At 42.9% G+C, this 21,947-nt stretch overlaps 2 protein-coding genes across 2 annotated transcripts in view; both read right to left on the bottom strand.

Annotated features, from left to right (window-relative positions):
* Positions 1-1,023: 1,023 nt before the first annotated feature.
* Positions 1,024-2,931, bottom strand: LOC106611929 (5-hydroxytryptamine receptor 4). Its single transcript, XM_014212602.2, has one exon. It carries the CDS (start codon positions 2,163-2,165, stop codon positions 1,356-1,358), a length of 810 nt encoding a protein of 269 aa, XP_014068077.2. The 5' UTR covers positions 2,166-2,931; the 3' UTR covers positions 1,024-1,355.
* Positions 2,932-4,306: 1,375 nt separating this feature from the next.
* Positions 4,307-21,947, bottom strand: part of LOC106611928 (alpha-1A adrenergic receptor) — a 32,103-nt gene continuing 14,462 nt past the window's right edge. Inside the window, 3 exon segments of the mRNA XM_014212601.2 lie at positions 4,307-5,967; positions 5,969-6,254; positions 6,463-6,604. Coding sequence (XP_014068076.1) covers positions 5,839-5,967; positions 5,969-6,254; positions 6,463-6,604 — 557 coding nt within the window. The 3' untranslated portion in view covers positions 4,307-5,838.

Genomic DNA, 21,947 nt, shown 5'->3' with positions numbered 1-21,947 from the left:
TGCAATTGCCATCGCACTGCACACTGCCCTATCCCATCTGGACAAGAAGAATACCTAAGTCAGAATGCTGTTCATTGACTATAGCTCTGCCTTCAACCCCATAGTAACCTCCAAGCTCATCATTAAGCTCGGGGCCCTGGGTCTGAACCCTGCCCTGTGCAACTGGGCCCTGGACTTCCTGACGGCCGCCCCCCAGGTGGTGAAGGTAGGAAACAACACCTCCACTTCGCTGATCCTCAACACAGGGGCCACACAAGGGTGCGTGCTCAGCCCTCTCCTGTACTCCCTGTTCACCCATGACTGCGTGGCCATGCACGCCTCCAACTCAATCACTCCATCATCAAGTTTGCAGACGAAACAACAGTAGTAGGCCTGATTACCAACAATGATGAGACAGCCTACAGGGAGGAGTTGAGGGCCATGGCGGAGTGGTGCCAGGAAAATAACCTCTCCCTCAACGTCAACAAAATGAAGGAGCTGATCGTGGACTTCAGGAAACAGCAGAGGGAGCACACCCCTATTCACATTGACAGGACCGCAGTGGAGAAGGTGGAAAGCTTCAAGTTCCTTGGTGTACACATCACTGACAATCTGAATTGGTCCACCCACACAGACACTGTGGTGAAGAAGGCGCAACAGCGAAGGCCAAAAAGATCATCAAGGACATCAACCACCCGAGCCACGGCCTGTTCACTCCGCAATCATCCAGAAGGCAAGGTCAGTACAGGTGCATCAAAGCTGGGACCGAGAGACTGAAAAATTGCTTCTATCTCAAGGCCATCAGACTGATAAATAGCCATCACTAGCCAGCTACCACCCAGCTACTCAACCCTGCACCTTAGAGGCTGCTGCTCTCTATATATAGAAATTGAATCACTGGCCACTTTAATAATGGAACACTAGTCACTTTAATAATGTTTACATACTGCTTTACTCATCTCATATGTATATACTGTACTCTATTCTACTGTCAATGCCACTCCGACATTGCTCGTCCTAATATTTATATATCCCATTCTTTTACTTTTAGATTTGTGTATTGTTGTGAGATGTCAGACACTACTGCACTGTTGCTAGGAACACAAGCATTTAGCTACACCCACAATAACATCTGCTAAATATGTGTATGTAACCAATACATTTTCTGTTTAATAAAAGGAATCTACCTGCACTCCGGCAGTCATTTTGAGATGGTTTCCAAGGTAACTACAGTATGTACCTGCCTACTGATCTCCTGAGTAGACACCAAACACCCCCTGATCTGCCTGCCTAGTATCTCACAACCCAAGATGGCCACAAACGCATGGCGAAAGTCTTTATTGAAGAAGGCATAAATAAAAGGATTCAGAGATGAGTTAGCATAGCCCAGCCACATAGAGGCCTCCAGGACTATGGGGCTGATCCTGTCTCCCCACAGAGTAAAGGCTATGTTGATACTGAAGTAGGGGAGCCAGCACATTAGGAACAGCCCCCATGATCAAACCCAGGGTCCTTGCAGCCTTGTTCTCCTTTCTGATGGAGAAGCCTCCCAACCTAGCCTGGACTCGCCTGGCTGGATCTGATCTGGCTGGGTCTGGCCTGGCTGGGTCTGGCCGTGCTGGATCTTCCCTGGTAGGGTTCTGGTCCATGTGGAGCTGCCCTGAATGGTTCTCCATGGCATGGATCCACCTGGCCTGCCTCTGAGCCACCATAAAGATCCTCCCATAGGCAAACAGCATGAACACAACAGGAATGAAGAAACACACCGTAGAGTCAGCCACAGCATAGGGTGTGTGGATCTGGGCCACACAGGTTGGGCTTTCCTGCTGGGTGCCCCTGTACCCAGTAGGGGGCGTCAAATAGTACATGCTGAGGGAGACGCAGAGGGAGGAGATGAGGAGGGGGAGCAGCCAGGAGAGCAGGAGGAGCATAGTGACCCGTCTTGGAGACATACGGGTGGGGTAGTGAAGTGGGTCGCACACTGCCACGTACCGGTCCAATGCCACACAGCTGAGGTTGAAGATGGAGGAAGTGCACAGGGTCATGTCCAAAAGGAAGTGGGCCACACAGAAGTTCCGTCCAAACCACCAGGTGTCCACAGAGCGCAACAGGCTGAACGGCATCACCAGCACAGCAACCAGGAGGTCCGCCATTGCTAAAGAGACAATGAAGGAGTTGGTGGGCATCTGGATGTTCCGGAAGCGTCCGACAGAAGCCACGATGAGGAGTTTGCCCAGTATGGCAAATACCGGTATGGGGATGAGGACGCAGAGCACACACACTTTGAAGGCGGTGCTCCGGAGCAGGGCTGAGGTGCTCTCGTTGTGCCCCCAGTATCAGTGAGGTTGATGTAGTCTGTGGTGGAAGAGTTGGACCCAGAGAGTAGAACACCATGAGAGAGAACGCCAGCCATCCACATCGACAGGCCAATTATTGAGAACCCAGAAGGTGTAAATGAATTAGACTGATAACTACAATCACAAGAGGCTTTCAGCCATATGCCCCACTAAATATATAAACTCAATGTATCCTGACTTAGCTGAAGATTTAATCCCTTAGTTAATAGATAAATATCCTCTTAGTTTGAGCGCTTGATCTATAGCTTTCGGTTGGAGTCTAACAGTCCGACTACGCTCTCTCTCTTCCTTTATCATAGGGACTGCCTTGTCCCCTCTCTGTGCTGTTTGTCTCTACATCTCCCAGCTGTGCGTCTCCAGCCATGGGTGGTCAATGTCAATCATTAACCAGCATGCATTTGGGTGTCAAGGGGTAACTGGGCATGAATGCAAAGACTAGGTAGCTATGGCTTCATATGGCTCTTCCAGATGAGGCCTGATCGATCCAGCGCTATCACAACCATCAACTTTCTCTCTCTCTCTCTCTCATCTCTATCTCGATCTCTCTCTATCTATCTCGATCTCGATCTCTCTTTCTCTCTCTCTGCTCTTTGGATGTGTTCCTGTTACTGCCCACTGTTTGCTCCCAACCCCTGTCACTCAGGACTGTTTGATCACTGCTTAGTGCAGAATGCATCATTGCCCTATGGCCTATTATGTCTGTAAATAAAAGGGATCATGACAGTATTGAAAATGTGCCTGGATACCAGTCTGTTTGTACCATCACACCACTCCTTGCGAATCCTTAATCTAAGTAGGCAACATACAATATTTTATATTCGACATATAACTGACAGTTTGAGGAATATTTTGAAATATATTTATTTACAGAGTGTATCAGATTTGTCATCGATGGGGTAGCAAGTGTAACCATAGCAGTGTTTTTTTTCTTCTCTCAAATCAAAACACAATGTCATCTACACACCTTTTCATACCCACTAGATGTTTGTCCATATGATTACTACACCAGATAAACCAGGTTAGACTTTATTTACCCACTAGATGTTTGTCCATATGATTACTACACCAGATAAACCAGGGTAGACTTTATTTACCCACTAGATGTTTGTCCATATGATTACTACACCAGATAAACCAGGCTAGACTTTATTTACCCACTAGATGTTTGTCCATATGATTACTACACCAGATAAACCAGGTTATACTTTATTTACCCACTAGATGTTTGTCCATATGATTACTACACCGGATAAACCAGGTCATACTTTATTTACCCACTAGATGTTTGTCCATATGATTACTACACCAGATAAACCAGGTTATACTTTATTTACCCACTAGATGTTTGTCCATATGATTACTACACCGGATAAACCAGGTCATACTTTATTTACCCACTAGATGTTTGTCCATATGATTACTACACCGGATAAACCAGGTTATACTTTATTTATCCACTAGATGTTTGTCCACATGATTACTACACTGGATAAACCAGGTTAGACTTTATTTACCCAACAGATGTTTGTCCATATGATTACTACACTGGATAAACCAGGTTATACTTTATTTACCAACTAGATGTTTGTCCATATGATTACTACACAGGATAAACCAGGTTAGACTTTATTTACCCACTAGATGTTTGTCCATATGATTACTACACCAGATAAACCAGGTTAGACTTTATTTACCCACTAGATGTTTGTCCATATGATTACTACACCGGATAAACCAGGGTAGACTTTATTTACCCACTAGATGTTTGTCCATATGATTACTACACCGGATAAACCAGGCTAGACTTTATTTACCCACCAGATATTTGCCCATATGATAACTACACTGGATAAACCAGGTCATACTTTATTTACCCACTAGATGTTTGTCCATATGATTACTACACAGGATAAACCAGGTTAGACTTTATTTACCCACTAGATGTTTGTCCATATGATTACTACACAGGATAAACCAGGTTATACTTTATTTAAGCAAACACACCATAAAGACAATGAGTGACATTAACAGAAATGTGATCATCTGCTCTTTACATATAGCACCATTCTCCGACTGACCACACACCAGAAACATTCACAGATCAGACCAACTTAAAGAGAATGACCACAGACCAGAAACATTCACAGATCAGACCAACTGAAAGAGAATGACCACAGCCCCAGGAGACCAGAAACATTCACAGATCAGACCAACTGAAAGAGAATGACCACAGCTCCAAGAGACCAGAAACATTCACAGATCAGACCAGCTGAAAGAGAATGACCACAGCCCCAGGAGACCAGAAACATTCACAGATCAGACCAACTGAAAGAGAATGACCACAGCTCCAGGAGACCAGAAACATTCACAGATCAGACCAGCTGAAAGAGAATGACCACAGCCCCAGGAGACCAGAAACATTTACAGATCAGACCAGCTGAAAGAGAAGGAATGACAGATTAGGGTGCAGTTCTACAGATAGTCTCAAGGTAGTGTAGTCTCTCCCAGTCCTAGGGCCAATACTGTGGCCTTTTATCACTTAGATTTGCTCACCTCCTGCGTCCTCTCTCCTCCGTCCTCTCTCCTCCGTCCTCTCTCGCCTCTTTTTGAAAAAGGTCAAAGTTAATTCAGGAGAGTCGGCGAGGAGAGTGAACGTGGATGAAAACACAGTTGCTTGAAATGAGACGGTCCTTCTCCACTTGCGCATCATTAGGAAAATTACATTTACACAGGTGGAGCCCCCAAACACGTGTAAAGTGCTCAAAACAAATTAAATTCGTTGTTCAAGACATTTATAGATAAAACAATAAGAAGCATATTATTTTTAAATGTGTTCATTTTTTTTCTCCTCTGACATAAAAGCTGATTCAAAGGGGGTGTGGCAGATTTCAAAACTCTTCCGCGTTAGGATACACATGAGTATCCTTGATGAAAGGTGGCCATTGAGGAGGGGAAGACACTCTTCCGTTCTCCCACTAACGAATTAACACTCTCCTCCAACATTAAACAACTTATCGGTTTCTGGGTCACGGAGGAGAGAGGACGGAGGACGGTCTTTGGCCCAAACGAGAATCTCCCTGTATGTACAGCCTTGATACAGATGCATGCATTGGTCTGCTATGGTCAAATCCATAAAGTACAGTTCATGTGGTTTATCCCATTGCTTCACTACTGGCCTTGATCATGTCTCTGAGAAATACAAGACAGCTTCATCTGTAGTCATTTCTATCTGACACTATTCCATTGAACAGATGCTGGACTGACCCTGATGCTCAGTAATACCTGCTAACATACAGCAGAGGCCACTGTAGCACCATCTCTACTCCTTCAACCATTTTCCATGCCAACGATACAAAACCATTGACACTTTGACTTGACTTGAATCACTGACAGTAAATGGAACCATACATCACTCCCCCTCATCAATCAGGTACTGAACATGATTTAAATCCCCATCAGGAATCATTTAACAACAACTGATGACTGTAAGACTCCCAGACAGTCAAACCTTATCCTCAGGTATGTCCCCTCCATGCTCCCCACATGGGAACGAGAACACCCCCTGGCTGGACTTCCTGTGAGACATCTCCCTCTGAGTCCCTCCACACCCCACACCCCCCCTCAGTGTCCACCAGCTGGCAGTCAGCAGGACTTCCAGGCAGCATAGAGGAGGGCCTGGAGGCGGCAGAGGCCCAGCAGGTGGAGAGGGTCTCCCCCTCTGCGCAGGACGGCAGGTAGCTGGGGCTGGGGCTGGCTGAGGAGGGCAGGGTGCGCTGGCTCCCGTTGAGGCAGGCAGAGTTCTTCCGTGAGTAGCCAGACTCTGCAGAGTTCTTCCGTGAGTGGCCAGAGGAGTTGAAGTGGGAGGTGCGGTAGTTGGAAGCCCGCCAGCCTGGGCGACTTCTATAGTGACACTGGCATCTAAGGTTGGGGAGGTGCGGGAAAATGTTTAATTAAAAAACATTATCCATTGAAATGTGTCTTTTGTTTCCACAATTACAGACACAATGTACATACTCTAACATCATTTTATATCATCGGCATTAAGAAATACGAAAGGCCAACCGGAGGATGCAGATTAATTAAAAAGAGTACAGTAATATGATTGGTAGTAAAGTAATAGACCAACCGGAGGATGCGTATGAAGGCCAGTTTGAACTCTCGGCTGTAGCAGGGGTAGATGATGGGGTTGAGACAGGAGTTGAAGTAGCCCAGCCAGAAGATCACCTTGAACAGCGTCTCAGGAGGACGAAAGTCTGGGTTGAAAGACCCTGGGGGAACAAGAACAGATACAAGTTATACAGCTTTATATTGATCTGTATTGATCTGTGTTCCCTGTTCATAACAACAGCCTTTATATCAATGAAGTCAATACATAAAGCTGCACACGTCAGGCAGCTTGCTAAGCTTTCTAGTGTACTTCTATTTTTGTCCAATAGATGGCAGCATGCTGTAATAAAACCATGTGGTTCATGATGGACCAAATCAGCTGGACATGTAAACTGCCTCAGTGAAAGATAAATATCGCGGTTCAAAAACAGCTCATTGTGGCCTTTTACAACATTGCCAGAAGACACAGTAAATGAGGCCAGAGATCATAAACTAGATAAATATCATTTTTAGTTCTTCTGACAACGACGCCACATTCGTCCCAGGTATGTGACTAGCGGACCTGGCTGGCGGACACCAGCCTAGCAACTTGGAATTGACACATAACAACACTAACAGGGCCTGAGATGACCCAACATTCTGAGGGAAGACAGATGCTTTCCAGACGAGATGCACCTCTTCAAAAAGAGGGCAGGAATCGGTATGTGTTCAAGACTACATAACATCGTAAACTTCTCAGCCTTGCTATCTCAAGGTCATTTTTCAATTATGGTGGCATTTGTGCATTGTATTTGAATAATAAAGAAATAAAGAAATAAAAATGGTTTACCTTTATTTAACTAGGCAAGTCAGTTAAGAACAAATTCTTATTTACAATGAAGGACAACACCGGCCATACCAGAACCACGCTTGGCCAATTGTGCGCCGCCCTATGGGACTCTCAATCATGGCCGGTTGTGATACAGCCTGGATTCAAACTAGGGTGTCTGTAGGTGATACCTCTAGCACTGAGATGTAGTGCCTTAGACCGCTGCGTCACTTGGGAGCCCTGGTACATCTTCCCATTCTAAATAAACAAATATGGTAGCTTAATGACTTTACCATTATGGTAACATTGTGTCACCAGTAATATTTGTATTTAAAAACGTATTCAGGATCGGTGAGTCACCTCGGGACGTTGACCTAATGCTATTAGCATGAGGATGTAAGTAAGACAGTTTCCCAGGACATAGACATATCTGATATTGGCAGAAAGCTTAAATTCTTGTTAATCTAACTGCACTGTCCAATTTACAGTAGCTATTACAGTGAAAGAATACCATGCTATTATTTGAGGAGAGTGCACAGTTCTGAACATGAAAAGTTATTAATAAACCAATTAGGCACATTTGGGCAGTCTGAAACAACATTTTGAACAGAAATGCAGTGGTTCATTGGCTCAGTCTAAACCTTGGCACATTCACTGCTGCCATCTAGTGGCCACAATCCAAATTGCAGCTGGGCTGGAATAATACATGATGGCCTTTCTCTTGCATTTCAAAGATGATGGTGCAAAACAAAATACAAAAGAACGGTTGGTTTTTTCTTTGTATTTTCTTTTACCAGATTTATTGTGTTATATTCTCATACATTCCTTTCACATTTTCACAGACGCCAAAGTGTTTCCTTTCAAATGGTACCAAGAATATGCATATCCTTGCTTCAGGGCCTGAGTTACAGGCAGTTAGATTTGGGTATGTCATTTTAGGCGAAAATTTGAAAAAAAAGGGTCGGATCCTGAAGAGGATTTATAGACCCCTCCCTCGATAACAGTTTGCTACTGGAGGGAATAATCAAGGTCCTTGTATATCTTTGTAATCAGTGATAAGTCAAGGTGGTAACACCAATGAAATCAAACTGAGGGACACATTATACTATTAAAAGAAATAGGGATTTTAATAGTGTTCTTTATTTTTATTGATCTAAACAATATATTCAATAATTGTGTTCATCGTCTAGCATTCAAAATAATAGATAGATATATCTAAACCCACAAAACATGTCACTACTCATCTATACCAGTGGGACAAGCCAACCTGCTAGCCCCCAGTAGTTTCTACAATACATACAAATGGATGTGTTGCGGTGTAAAGGATGTACATATGTTTTCTTATTAAATAACAGTTAAATAAAACACAACATTTTTATCATGTGATTTTACATGGTGCCAAAGTCAAGGGACAGCATTTACCGTCACAATAAAATAATGAGCAAAAGCGAGACCACATGCATTTACCTACTAAATTACAAAAACCTGGACTCATCAATTACAAACGATCCAAGGATTTCAACACCTAACTACAGTAGATTACAACATTAGCATGGATTCTCATCAAACACATTTCTTCTGTAGACTAATGAGAGCAGCTAGTCTGTGTTATATTGTGTCACACTCCCCACTGCTACGGTCAAGCATCGCTGGTGAGAGGGAATCTCATAGGCTAATGATGTGAGAGTGGAAACTAGGAAGTACACCTTAGGAATGAAAACACTGAGTTATGAAACACATACAGGAAGTTTGGAATAGCTGGGCTGTGTGTATGTGTGTATGTGTGTATGTGTGTATGTCTGTCTGTGTGTGTGTCTGTGTGTGTGTGTGTGTGTGTGTCTGTGTGTGTGTGTGTGTGTGTGTGTGTGTGTGTGTGTGTGTGTGTGTGTGTGTGTGTGTGTGTGTGTGTGTGTGTGTGTGTGTGTGTATGTCTGTCTGAATGATGTCTGTGGTGTGGGTAAGCCACACTTGGTCTCTGAGGAGATGAACAGCCCAAATGAAAATCACATTCCTGGTAAAATTGTGGATGCTCTATAATCCCAGGCAATCGTGTGTGAAAGTTAGGACAAATTAGAACACAATATTGTTAATAACCTCTTCCAGGACCCTGCCGAAAACAGCTTGTCTGTCGTAATGCTGGATGTTAGGCTATTACATTATTGTATCTGAGCTCCTAGAGTGTGCGGCTGTTCAAGTGTTCTACTAGCCTACACCTCGCCTAAACAGGTGTGCGTTTCTTTCACCTCCAGATGAATCTCTTTCAGGACACCAACATAAAGGCAAGTGTGTCTGGTAGTGGTAATTCCTGTCAACTGAAAGTGGTAACACCTGTCATCTGGTAGTAATGTTAACACTGTTGCTTAGTAGTACTGGTAACAATGTCATCTGATAGTACTGGTAACACCTGTCATCTGGTAGTACTGGTAATACTGTCATCTGGTAGTAATGGAAACACTGTCATCTGGTAGTACTGCTAACACTGTCATCTGGTAGTACTGCAAACACTGTCTTCTGGTAGTACTGGTAACACTGTCATCTGGTAGTACTGGTGACACCTGTCATCTGGTAGTACTGGTGACACATGTCATCTGGTAGTAATGGAAACACTGTCATCTGGTAGTACTGGTAACGCTGTCATCTGGTAGTACTGCTAACACTGTCATCTGGTAGTACTGCAAACACTGTCATCTGGTAGTACTGGTAACACTGTCATCTGGTACTGGTAACACTTTCACCTGGTAGTACTGTTTACACAGTCATCTGGTAGAGTAACACTGTCATCTGGTAGTACTTTTAACACTGTCATCTGGTTGTACTGGTAACACTGTGACCTCTTAGTACTGTTAACACTGTCGTCTGGTACTGGTAACACTGTCATCTGGAAGTGGTATAGCTATCATGTGATAGTACTGGTAACAACTGTCATGTGGTAGTGGTAAAACTGCAATCTGGAAGTACTGGTAACACTGTGCTCTGGTACTATTGGTAACACTGGTCATGTGGTAGTGCTACTCACACTGTCAACTGGTAATTATAATCCTGTCATATGGTAGTGGTAACACTGTCATCTGAGAGTACTGCTAACACTGTCATCTGGTACTGGTAACACTGGTCATGTCAAGGGGTCTGAATACTTTCCGAATGCACTGTTGGAATACTGCTGTGAAATTGTGAAAATTATGATAATACCCTTTTAGTGTAAGAGCTGTTTGAAAAGATGACCTGAAATTTCTACCTGTTTTGGTGGGATGGAGTTTTGGTCTGTCACCAGGCGCTATATATAGTCAATAGACTAATAAGAAAGATATTTCCAAACCTATCTGTCAATAATAGCTAGTTATCAGTTTTCCCCTCCCCACTCAGACCACTCCCAGACAGTCTTACCTAAATTATAGCTTGAGAAGTTTCTCTTTCTAAGAAGCTTTTGATTTGATATTGAGATAAAAATGTCTCCATTGGAACTTTAACAATCCAAAGTAGATTTTTATGGTGAGCAGTGTCAGAATCCAGAATCTAAATATGAATACGTGGTGTGTAATGACAGTATATAATTTCTTAAAGAAAATGGTTTGTAAAGTAGTAGGTGTATTAGGATGAGCCTAATCCTCTGATAATCCTCTTCGTACATGAGTGTGTTTGTGTGTGTTGGGTTGAGTTGACACAGTGGCTGTGTGTATTGGTCCAGGCACTGTGGTCTAGGCACTGACCCATGGTCGTGGCCCCCAGGGGACTCTCTGTGTGTGTAGATCCCACTCCTGACAGAGAGGCAGACAGGAACACAGCTTTTTTGGCATGGGCTCATACCAGGCTAACGGCCCCTCTGTGGTTCCCTGGCTCAGTGGAGGAAGTGAAGCTTCCCACTACCCACTGGTTCTCCTCTCATCCCAGTACACTGCTCCTTTTGTTTGGCACAAAACCTTTAGCTCTGGCCAAGGAGGGAGGGAGGGAGAGAGAGAGAGAGAGAGAGAGAGAGAGAGAGAGAGAGAGAGAGAGAGAGAGAGAGAGAGAGAGAGAGAGAGAGAGAGATCTCAGCCAATTTCTCTGTGTGTGGCAGGGATGGCAAGGATGCACTGTTTACTGTGAGGCTTGAGTCACAGATGGCACAACGCATTTGCAATTAGGATAATCTCTGTGTGTTTTGGTCTGTGAGATGGAGCGAGAGAGAGAGAGACAGAGGGAGAATGTTCTCTGTACGTGGCTTGACCTCCTGTACAGTACATGTATGGAACAGTGTTCACTGGCTGGTATTTTCAAATGGTATTTTCACCCTTTGACGTCCACAGTAAATGAGATTACGTAACCAGGAATTGATGCACCGTAGGACTGCTTGAGATGCAGAATAGGTTGGGCATTAAGCCCCCAACTATCTACTTCTATCCCTCCTCCCCCCATTTACCTTCCTCTTTCTTTCTGTCTGTCTCTCTCTCTCTGTCTCTCTCTGTCTCTTTCTTTCTGTCCATCTCCCTCCATCTCTCTCTCTCAATCTTTCTCTCTCTCTCTCTCTATCATTTGTTTACATTGCCAAAGTAAGTGAAATAGATAATAAATAAAAGTGAAATAATCAATAAAAAATGTACAGTAAACATTACACTCACAAAAGTTCCACTCTCTCTCCATCTCTCTCTCAACTCAACTCAACTCAACTCAAGGGGCTTTATTGGCATGGGAAACATATGTTAACATTGCCAAAGCAAGTGAAGTAGATAATATACAAAAGTGAAATAAACAATAAAAATTAACATTGAACATTACACATACAGAAGTTTCAAAAGATTAAAGACATAACACATGTCATATTATGTATATATAGTGTTGTAATGATGTACAAATGGTTAAAGTACAAAGGGAAAATATATAAGCATAAATATGGGTTGTATTTACAATGGTGTTTGTTCTTCACTGGTTGACCTTTATTTGTGGCAACAGGTCACAAATCTTCATGTCTCTTCATCTCTCAAGTCTGGCACCAAGTCGGGTCTGGGGTAATAGTTGGAAAGGATCCCCTGGACAGGGTCTAGTGAGGGGTAAAGGATGAATTGGGTCCTACCACTAGAGGTTGTGCCTGTAAAATGGGTGTCTTTGACAATACACACCACACTTTCAAACAGTAAATGAGTGTCAGAGTGTGTCAGCTTGTCTAAAATGTTTCGTTACACAATATATACAACACCTGTAAATAATGCTTATATATAAATGCATTTGAAAACGACTATGTTGTGCTTTGTTGTAGGAAGTCTGGAGCAATTAATATTATGACTGTTCTCATAGTTGTAATCTAGAAAAAAGAAACGCACACCTTTAAAGGCGAGGTGCTGGCTAGCGGAGTAGAACACTAGAAAATAAAGGAAAGCCGCACACTCTAAGAGCTCAGATGCAAAAATTTAATAACCAACGTTTCGACAGCGAAGCTGTCTTCATCAGGGTATCATCAAACACTGCGAGATGAGTCATTTATATAGTGTCAAGAGACACACAGGTGTTTGTAATCATGGCCAAGTATGGCCTAATATCATTGGATAACTCAAATATTTTAAAAAATGGCATACAAAGAACATACAAAAAGACAAACAAATGGATAGCATACGATCATAGCATTTGTAGTCTAAAATGTATCTAACAAACAATTTCAATGGCAAAATCACAATTATCACAAGAATGGCTTCAGATCAAAGTCTATGTTGAGACCGAAGGGAGCAAGGGTCTTTAAATTAAAGATCCAGGCAGCCTCTCGTTTTAACAATAAATTATCAAGGTCACCCCCTCTCCTCGGGAGGGTGACATGTTCGATACCAATATAACGCAGAGACGAAATCGGATGGTTTGCTTCCAAAAAGTGGGCCGCACTATGAACCATTCTAACACACTATCTTTTTTTTCCTTGGGGGTTTATCTCTTTATAAGTGCCATTCTTGAGCCATTACACTTGTAATTTCCATCCAGTAGGGGCGCAAATAGACGTTGTTCAGGAATATCTTGGGGTGGTAAATCAGAGTGTACCAATTGGTCTCTGAGATTTCTGCCCCGCGAGAATACGACCAGGGGAAGGTCAGAAAACACATTAACGAGACTATCATCATATTTCAGAATGTGCCAATGTTTGTGAACGATTCCTTTAATTTGTTCAGAGCACTTTGAATAGCGGGTAGTGAGAACGCAAGAATGCGTCTTTTTGCGAGACTGACCTTGAAAAAGGTCATGTCTCGTTTTGTTTTGAATTTTCTCAATGGCAATTGTAATCTATAATTGTTTGTTAGATACATTTTAGACTACAAATGCTATGATCGTATGCTATCCATTTGTTTGTCTTTTTGTATGTTCTTTGTATGCCATTTTTTAAAATATTTGAGTTAACCAATGATATTAGGCCATACTTGGCCATGATTACAAACACCTGTGTGTCTCTTGACACTATATAAATGACTCATCTCGCAGTGTTTGATGATACCCTGATGAAGACAGCTTCGCTGTCGAAACGTTTGTTCTCATAGTTGTGTCATGCGCTATGGAGTGGTAGAGTTATGCGAAACTAAATTCTAAATTCATAATTTAGTGATGGTTCAGACAATGTTACCACTACCAGATGACCTTGTTACCATTACTAGATGACAGTGTTACCATTACTAGATGACAGTGTTACCATTACTAGATGAGAGTGTTACCAGTACTACCAGATGACAGTGTTACCATTACTAGATGACAGTGTTACCAGCACTACCAGATGACAGAGTTACCAGCACTACCAGATGACAGAGTTACCAGTACTACCAGATGACAGTGTTACCAGTACCACCAGATGACAGTGTTACCAGTACTACCAGATGACAGTGTTACCAGTACTACCAGATGACAGTGTTACCATTACTAGATGACAGTGTTACCAGTACTACCAGATGACAGTGTTACCAGCACTACCAGATGACAGTGTTACCAGCACTACCAGATGACAGTGTTACCATTACTAGATGACAGTGTTATCAGTACTACCAGATGACAGGTGTTACCAGCACTACCAGATGACAGTGTTACCATTACTAGATGACAGTGTTACCAGTACTACCAGATGACAGTGTTACCAGTACTACCAGATGACAGTGTTACCAGTACTAGCAGATGACAGTGTTACCATTACTAGATGACAGTGTTACCAGTACAACCAGATGACAGTGTTACCATTACTAGATGACAGTGTTACCATTACTAGATGACAGTGTTACCAGTACTACCAGATGACAGTGTTACCAGCACTACCAGATGACAATGTTAGCAGTACTACCAGATGACAGTGTTACAAGTACTACCAGATGACAGTGTTACCAGCACTACCAGATGACATTGTTACCATTACTAGTTGACAGTGTTACCAGTACTACCAGATGACAGTGTTACCAGTACTACCAGATGACAGTGTTACAAGTACTAGCAGATGACAGTGTTACCATTACTAGATGACAGTGTTATCAGTACTACCAGATGACAGGTGTTACCAGCACTACCAGATGACAGTGTTACCATTACTAGATGACAGTGTTACCAGTACTACCAGATGACAGTGTTACCAGTACTACCAGATGACAGTGTTACCAGTACTACCAGATGACAGTGTTACCAGCACTACCAGATGACAGTGTTACCTTTACTAGATGACAGTCTTATCAGTACTACCAGATGACAGGTGTTACCAGCACTACCAGATGACAGTGTTACCATTACCAGATGACAGTGTTACCAGTACTACCAGATGACAGTGTTACCAGTACTAGCAGATGACAGTGTTACCATTACTAGATGACAGTGTTACCAGTACTACCAGATGACAGTGTTACCAGTACTACCAGATGACAGTGTTACCAGCACTACCAGATGACAGTGTTACCATTACTAGATGACAGTGTTACCAGTACTACCAGATGACAGGTGTTACCAGTATTACCAGATGCCAGTGTTACCATTACTAGATGACAGTGTTACCCGCACTACCAGATGACAGTGTTAGCAGTACTAGATGACAGTGTTACCAGTACTACCAGATGACAGGTGTTACCACTTCCAGATGACTGTGTCACCAATACTACCAGTTGACATTCTTACCAATACCAGATGGCAGTGTTACGAGAACAACTAGATGACGGCGTTACTAGTATTACCAGATGACAGTGTTACGAGGGCTTCCAGCTGACAGTCTTACCACTACCAGATGACCGTGTTACCAGTAGTACCAGTGAACAGTGTTACCACTACCAGATGACAGTGTTAGCAGTACTACCAGATGACAGTGTTACCACTACCAGATGACAGTGTTACCACTAGCAGATGACAGTGTTACGTTACAGCCTTATTCTAAAATGGATGAAATAAAAAAAATATTCATCAATCTACACACAATACCCATTAATGACATCACAATACCCACTATTGACATCACAATACCCACTAATGACTTCACAATACCCACTAATGACATCACAATACCCACTAATAACATCACAATACCCACTAATAACAAAGCGAATACAGGTTTCGACCGTCCTGTAGGAAGGTGAACCTTCACCCCAGTTTGCGGTCCTGAGCGCTCTGGAGAAGGTTTTCATTAAGGATCTCTCTGTATTTTGCTCCGTTCATCTTTCCTTCGATCCTGACCAGTCTCCTAGTCCCTGCTGCTGAAAAACATCCCCACAGCATGATGCTGCCACCAACATGCTTCACCGTAGGGATGGTGCTAGGTTTCCCCCAGATGTGATGATCGGCATTCAGGTCAACGAGTTCAATCTTGGTTTCATCAGACCAGAGAATCTTGTTTCTCATGGTCTGAGAGTCCTTTAGGTGCCTTTTGGTCAACTCCAAACGGGTTGTCGTGTACCTTTTACTGAGGAGTGGCTTCCGTCTGGCCACTCTACCTTGAAGGCCTGATTGATAGAGTGCTGAGGAGATGGTTGTCCTTCTAGAAGGTTCTCCCATCTCCACAGAGAAACTCTGGAGCTCTGTCAGAGTGGCCATCGGGTTCTTGGTCACCTCCCTGACCAAGGCCCTTCTCCCCCGATTGCTCAGTTTGTGTGGGTGGTCAGCTCTAGGAAGAGTAATGGTGGTTCCAAACTTCTTCCATTTATTGATGGAGGCCACTGTGTTCTTGGAAACCTCTGCTGAAAACAAAAATGTATACCCTTCCTCAGATCTGTGTCTCGACACAATCCTGTCTTGGAGCTCTATGGATAATTCCTTAGTTTTTGCTCTGACAAGTGTGGGACCTTATATAGACAGGTGTGTGACTTTCCAAATCATGTCCAATCAATTTAATTTTCCATAATCAAGTTGTAGAAACATCTCAAGGTTGATCAATGGAAACAGGATGGACCTGGGCTCAATTTTGAGTCTCATCGCAAAGGGTCTGAATACTTATATAAATAGGTATTTTTGCTTTGTTTTCCATACATTTGGAAAAACAACCTTTTACGCTTTGTCATTATGGGGTATTGTGTGTAGATTAATGAGGAAAAAAAAAAAATTCATCCATTTTAGAATAAGGCTGCAACATAACAAAATGTGAAAAAAGTCAAGGGGTCTGAATACTTTCCGAATATACTGCATATATAAAACACAGGACAATTATATTCTGGACTGCCCTGGGCTGTAACACCTGTAAATCTGTGTACGTGACCAATAAACGTTGATTTGATTTGACACACACAGAGGATTAGAGAGGACAGAGGAAAAGTAACACAACAGGAGAGAAACCGGGAGAGCTTTTCCTGCATGTTTGCTCAGGAGGTCCTTTGTGATCTTTAGCTTTGAAAGCTATGTGTATTATTGTAGATTGTTTTGTGTGTTTGTGCTACGCTTTGTGTGTATGACACTTTGTTCTACAGTATCCTCTTGCCAGTGTTTATATTGAATTCCTATACAAAACTGTCAGTGTAAACTGCCAACTGTTTGGCAAGGATGTAGCCAGTGTCCGGTGGTACATGAAAGACAATGGGATGGGGGAAGAACTTAGGGAGAACTATTGTTTCTCCTATGATCTGATCCCGTCCACTGAAAACAGTGTTTGCACCTCCTTCCTGCAGACAAACAACCTTCACTCACACATTACTTTACACATTATTTTACACATAACTTAACACATTACTTTACACATGGCACAAAACGTTTAATTTGTTTCTTTTTCTCTTTGTGTTTTTTTTCTGGGGTGTTCCCTCTGTGTAATTTGTTGTTATAAGATGCTCCCTTCCAAAAGAGACCTCGGTCTCAGTGGGACTTCCTGTTAAAATAAAGGTAAAATAAATCAAACATTACACAGCGTAAGAAAGAACAGGAGCGTCTGCAGGAATGTCCTGAGGAAGCAATGCATCCTGTTATTCTCACTGATGGTGTATTTGATACCTTTATGAACACACACACATGTACACACATGCAAAGAGGTGTCTAAGATCAGCGTTGAGGGGAGAGAAAATCACACACTCAGACCGGAATGATAGAATGTCCATTAGGTATATACAGTAAGATGTGTCTGGTGTTATAAAAACCTGGTTTCTTGGTGACATAGCCTAAATACATATGTGATGAACGATGTAAGCCGAGGGAAAGTGTTATTGCTTTGAATGAAAGACACGGAATTAAGCTATTATTGGTGCCTTCATTTGATGTCCCTGCGTCCTTGCTTTAGTGACCCTATCCAGTGGTCCATGGCAGCTCGGTCACAAGGCTCACCTGCCATCCCCTCTATATCGACATCACTCCTCTGACACTTAGCATTCTCATTATTCTTCCCTTCAAAACACCATTTCAATTACCCCCAGAGCACAGGGGCCAGCAGCCTCACTGCGTAAGCACAACATGGACACACGCAGGTGGAGAAATACACGCATTGAGACACATCGACACACACACACACACACACACACACACACACACACACACACACACACACACACACACACACACACACACACACACACACACACACACACACACACACACACACACACACACACACACACACAGCTCCACCGCCTCAATCACACACAAACACAACACTGCCTCACACAAACACACTGTTTTATAAATACAAATTGTCATGTTTGGACATGCTGCCTTCACCATTGGCTAAATAAGAAGCCTTTAGTGCTGGGTGTTCTTATAAATATACACTTTTATGGGTTAAAGTGGCCATTGAAATGTATGCAGAGAAAATAACACAAATATCCCCTGAGTATTACAGTTTTTTACGATTGCTTACACACTAAAATTTAACTTTTCCCACAATTAGCAAAACCTTACACTCAACGAGCAAAACACAAGGCTAGATTTGCACAACTGTAATCACATTGTCAGCTTCACACTATTTGAAAAACATTACACACAGTGATTTGCAAAACACTAAACACACTTGTATACATCAGACACAGAAGTATATCATGATGTCACTTCCTTGCAATTCCAAAGCACTGACTGTCAAATTACCACACCTATGAGCCAATCTGTTAAACACAGCCATCAGGTGCACACACACATGATTGCTAAATTGTAGACACACCAATCAGGTTTAAGCACTATAAAAATGCAGCAGGTAGGTTCACCTGCCTTCAACCAAAATGGAAGGAGTCAGAAGAAGAGTGAGGGTGAGAGGAGGAGTACACAGAGGAGGAGGAGAAGGAGGTAGAGGTAGAGGTAGAGGTAGAGGTAGAGGAAGAGGAAGAGGAAGAGGCAGAGGAAGAGGAAGAGGAAGAGGCAGAGACAGAGACAGAGGCAGAGGCCAAGCCAGAGGTCGAGGAAGACCTGAAGCAGGAGGAGAACGTGCACAAAGAAGAAGAGGACCAAACTTATCAAATGACATTCGTGCAACACAATGTTGTGAACCACGGATTGACGCTGAGGGAGGCTGGACTGAAAGTTCAGCCAAATCTTAGCAGATATACAGTGGCATCTGTCATAAGGTCTTTTCGACAGGAAAACAAGTAAAAGAAGATCTGTCTACAGTTACAGTAATCAGCCGCTTATTGTATGCACCATATCAGCACTTGTGATACCCCTTCCTGTGACATTGTACAGTAAGTTACATGTATTATTCTCTACATAAGATTGAGGGTCGGGAACGACAAGGAGGAAGGGGGCCCATATTCAGGCAAGAACAAGAGAGAGATAATAAACATGGTTTTGGCCAATAATGCTATCAGGCTCAGAGAACTACAAGCCAACATTATCGGTGACCATGCCATTTTCAATAATGTCCAGCAGGTCTCCCAGTCAACACTGGCACGCATCCTGAAAAGACATCAGGTTCAAATGAAACAACTTTATTGAGTGCCTTTTGAGCGGAATTCAGAGAGGGTCAAACGGCTGCGGCATGAGTTTGTGGAGGTTTGTATTGTTCACTTTAGCACTGTGATGTTGCATACTGCACACATTACTTTTTTACATTGACTGTATACTAGACCTATCCTGAACTACACAATCTTGTCTTTCACTGTATTTCAGGGAGTTTTGCAGATGGATGCTGAGGAAATCCTGCATGAATTCATATATATTGATGAGGCAGGGTTCAACCTCACAAAAGCAAGAAGGAGAGGCAGAAATATCGTTGGCCACAGGGCTATAATCAATGTCCCAGGGCAACGTGGGGGTAACATCACCCTTTGCGCTGCCATTTCACAGCATGGGGTTCTTCTCCGTCATGCCAAAATGGGCCCTTACAACACACCTCACATTCACGCATTTTTGGACTGATTGCACCACATCGTCACAGCAGGTAATGAAATGCACCAGATGCAATACACTGTCATCTGGGACAATGTGTCATTCCACCGCTCTGCTTTGGTCCAGAACTGGTTTCAACACCATCCACAGTTGACAGTACTATGCCTTCCACCATACTCTCCGTTTCTAAACCCTATCGAAGAGTTTTTCTCTGCATGGCGGTGGAAGGTTTACGATCTCCAGCCCCAGGCTCAGGTAACCCCTCATTCAGGCCATGGAGGACGCCTGTGACCAAGTCGACGCCGCAGCTGTGCAAGGATGGATTCGACATTCAAGACGGTTCTTCCCGCGTTGTCTTGCTAATGAGGATACTGCTTGTGATGTTGACGAAATTATCTGGCCAGATCCAGGTAGGCGAAGAGATAATGTATAGTATGTTTACTGTAGTATTTTCTGTACAATATTGTCCGTTTTTTTCAGATTCTTTTTTATGTTGTTATTTACTGTAATTGTAACCTGTACTGGATACAGTATTTTATGTTTGTCTGTTTGCTGAGCTAACAGTGTTATGCACACTACTGTAGTAGCATGAAAACTGGGACATGTTTTGTTGTGATTCTCCATGTTGACTGATTTGGGTATATGGAGAGAAATAAATGAGATTTTCCTCAGTCTGCAGCATTGGTCTTGTGTAGTGTTTGTATAGTTGAACTTTCTCTGTGTACTTCATTTACAGTACTCTAATCACTGACAATTAGACTTGCTAAAAGTGTTTTAGGTTAGCAACAGCAGTGTGTAACTGGTTCAAAAAGATTGAAGTCATATGAAATGTGCGTGTATCGTAACAAAATATTGTTTTTATGAAGTCGTGTGTAGTTTTGACAAGTGTTCCATTTTGCAAATGATCTGAAGTGTTGTGCTACTTTGGTGTAGGGTTGTGCTAATTGTGCGTAGTGTTTTGACAAACCGGGCCCTGTTTTCAAAATTGTGCTTAAACAATTGAAGAAAACTAATGATTTGTCACTGACTGGCTGAGATGAGAGACAGCATTTAGATGTCCCACCTTCATTTACTGCCGCTAACGAAAGAGATGTACAGGTAACTGACAAAATAAAGGAAACACTTTCCCACCATTAACAAAACACCAAATTATGGAATATCTTGTGGAAGACTGGTGTCGCATCCCTCCAATAGAGTTCCAGACAAATGTTCAATGCCAAGGTGCATTGAAGCTGTTCTGTCTCGTGGTGGCCCAATGCCCTATTAAGATGCTTTATGTTGGTGTTTCCTTTATTTGGGCAGTTACCTATATATTGAATGCATATTCGTTGATAGAAGCTGATGGATTTTGTGCCCTCTGGGATGGCAGTATGACAGATTAAACTCTGCACCTCATTCTCATTCTATGGAGATACAATTAGGCACATTGGTTTACTGTACCTGTTAAAGGATGGGTCTCTCTTTGGGAATAACACATTCTCAGCTTCTTTCTGTGAGAAAGTTCAGTTCAGTGAGCAGGTCTGATAGAGCATGAATCCCACAGGTTGTATAGCTGTGTGTCTGACACACATAGAGATGAGTACTGACACCTGTGTACCCTTTCAGGAAGTGATTAACACTGGGCTACTGGTTGCCCACGTCAGTGACCTTCATTAGTCTGTGTGTGTGTGTGTGTGCGTCCGTCTATTTTCTGCTTTGAAGTTAGGCCGCTGACCCCTATGAGCCGTAGTTACAACATCCACGCTGGAAAAAAGACCCTCGGGCTACCTGGCATGTGGTCTGAAATCAACATGAGTTTGAGGAGAGAGGAGCCGCTGGGAGCACAGCCAGCCATCACTCTAGTTACATTACATCGACCACAGACTAGTGATTGCAGTGGTTGGGTGTAATGAGCGGCTCACGGGAAATCCCCCTTAGTGGGTGAAGGTAGGCTGATGAAGGCAGTGGGAGCGGAGCTGTGCTGGGAGGGAGAGGATGTGTCTTTCTGTGAGAAAGTTCAGTTCAGTGAG

The sequence above is a fragment of the Salmo salar genome, chromosome ssa09 (genome assembly GCF_905237065.1).
Source record: "Salmo salar chromosome ssa09, Ssal_v3.1, whole genome shotgun sequence".
Lineage (NCBI taxonomy): Eukaryota > Metazoa > Chordata > Actinopteri > Salmoniformes > Salmonidae > Salmo > Salmo salar.
This window is presented reverse-complemented; position numbering and strand designations above follow the sequence as displayed.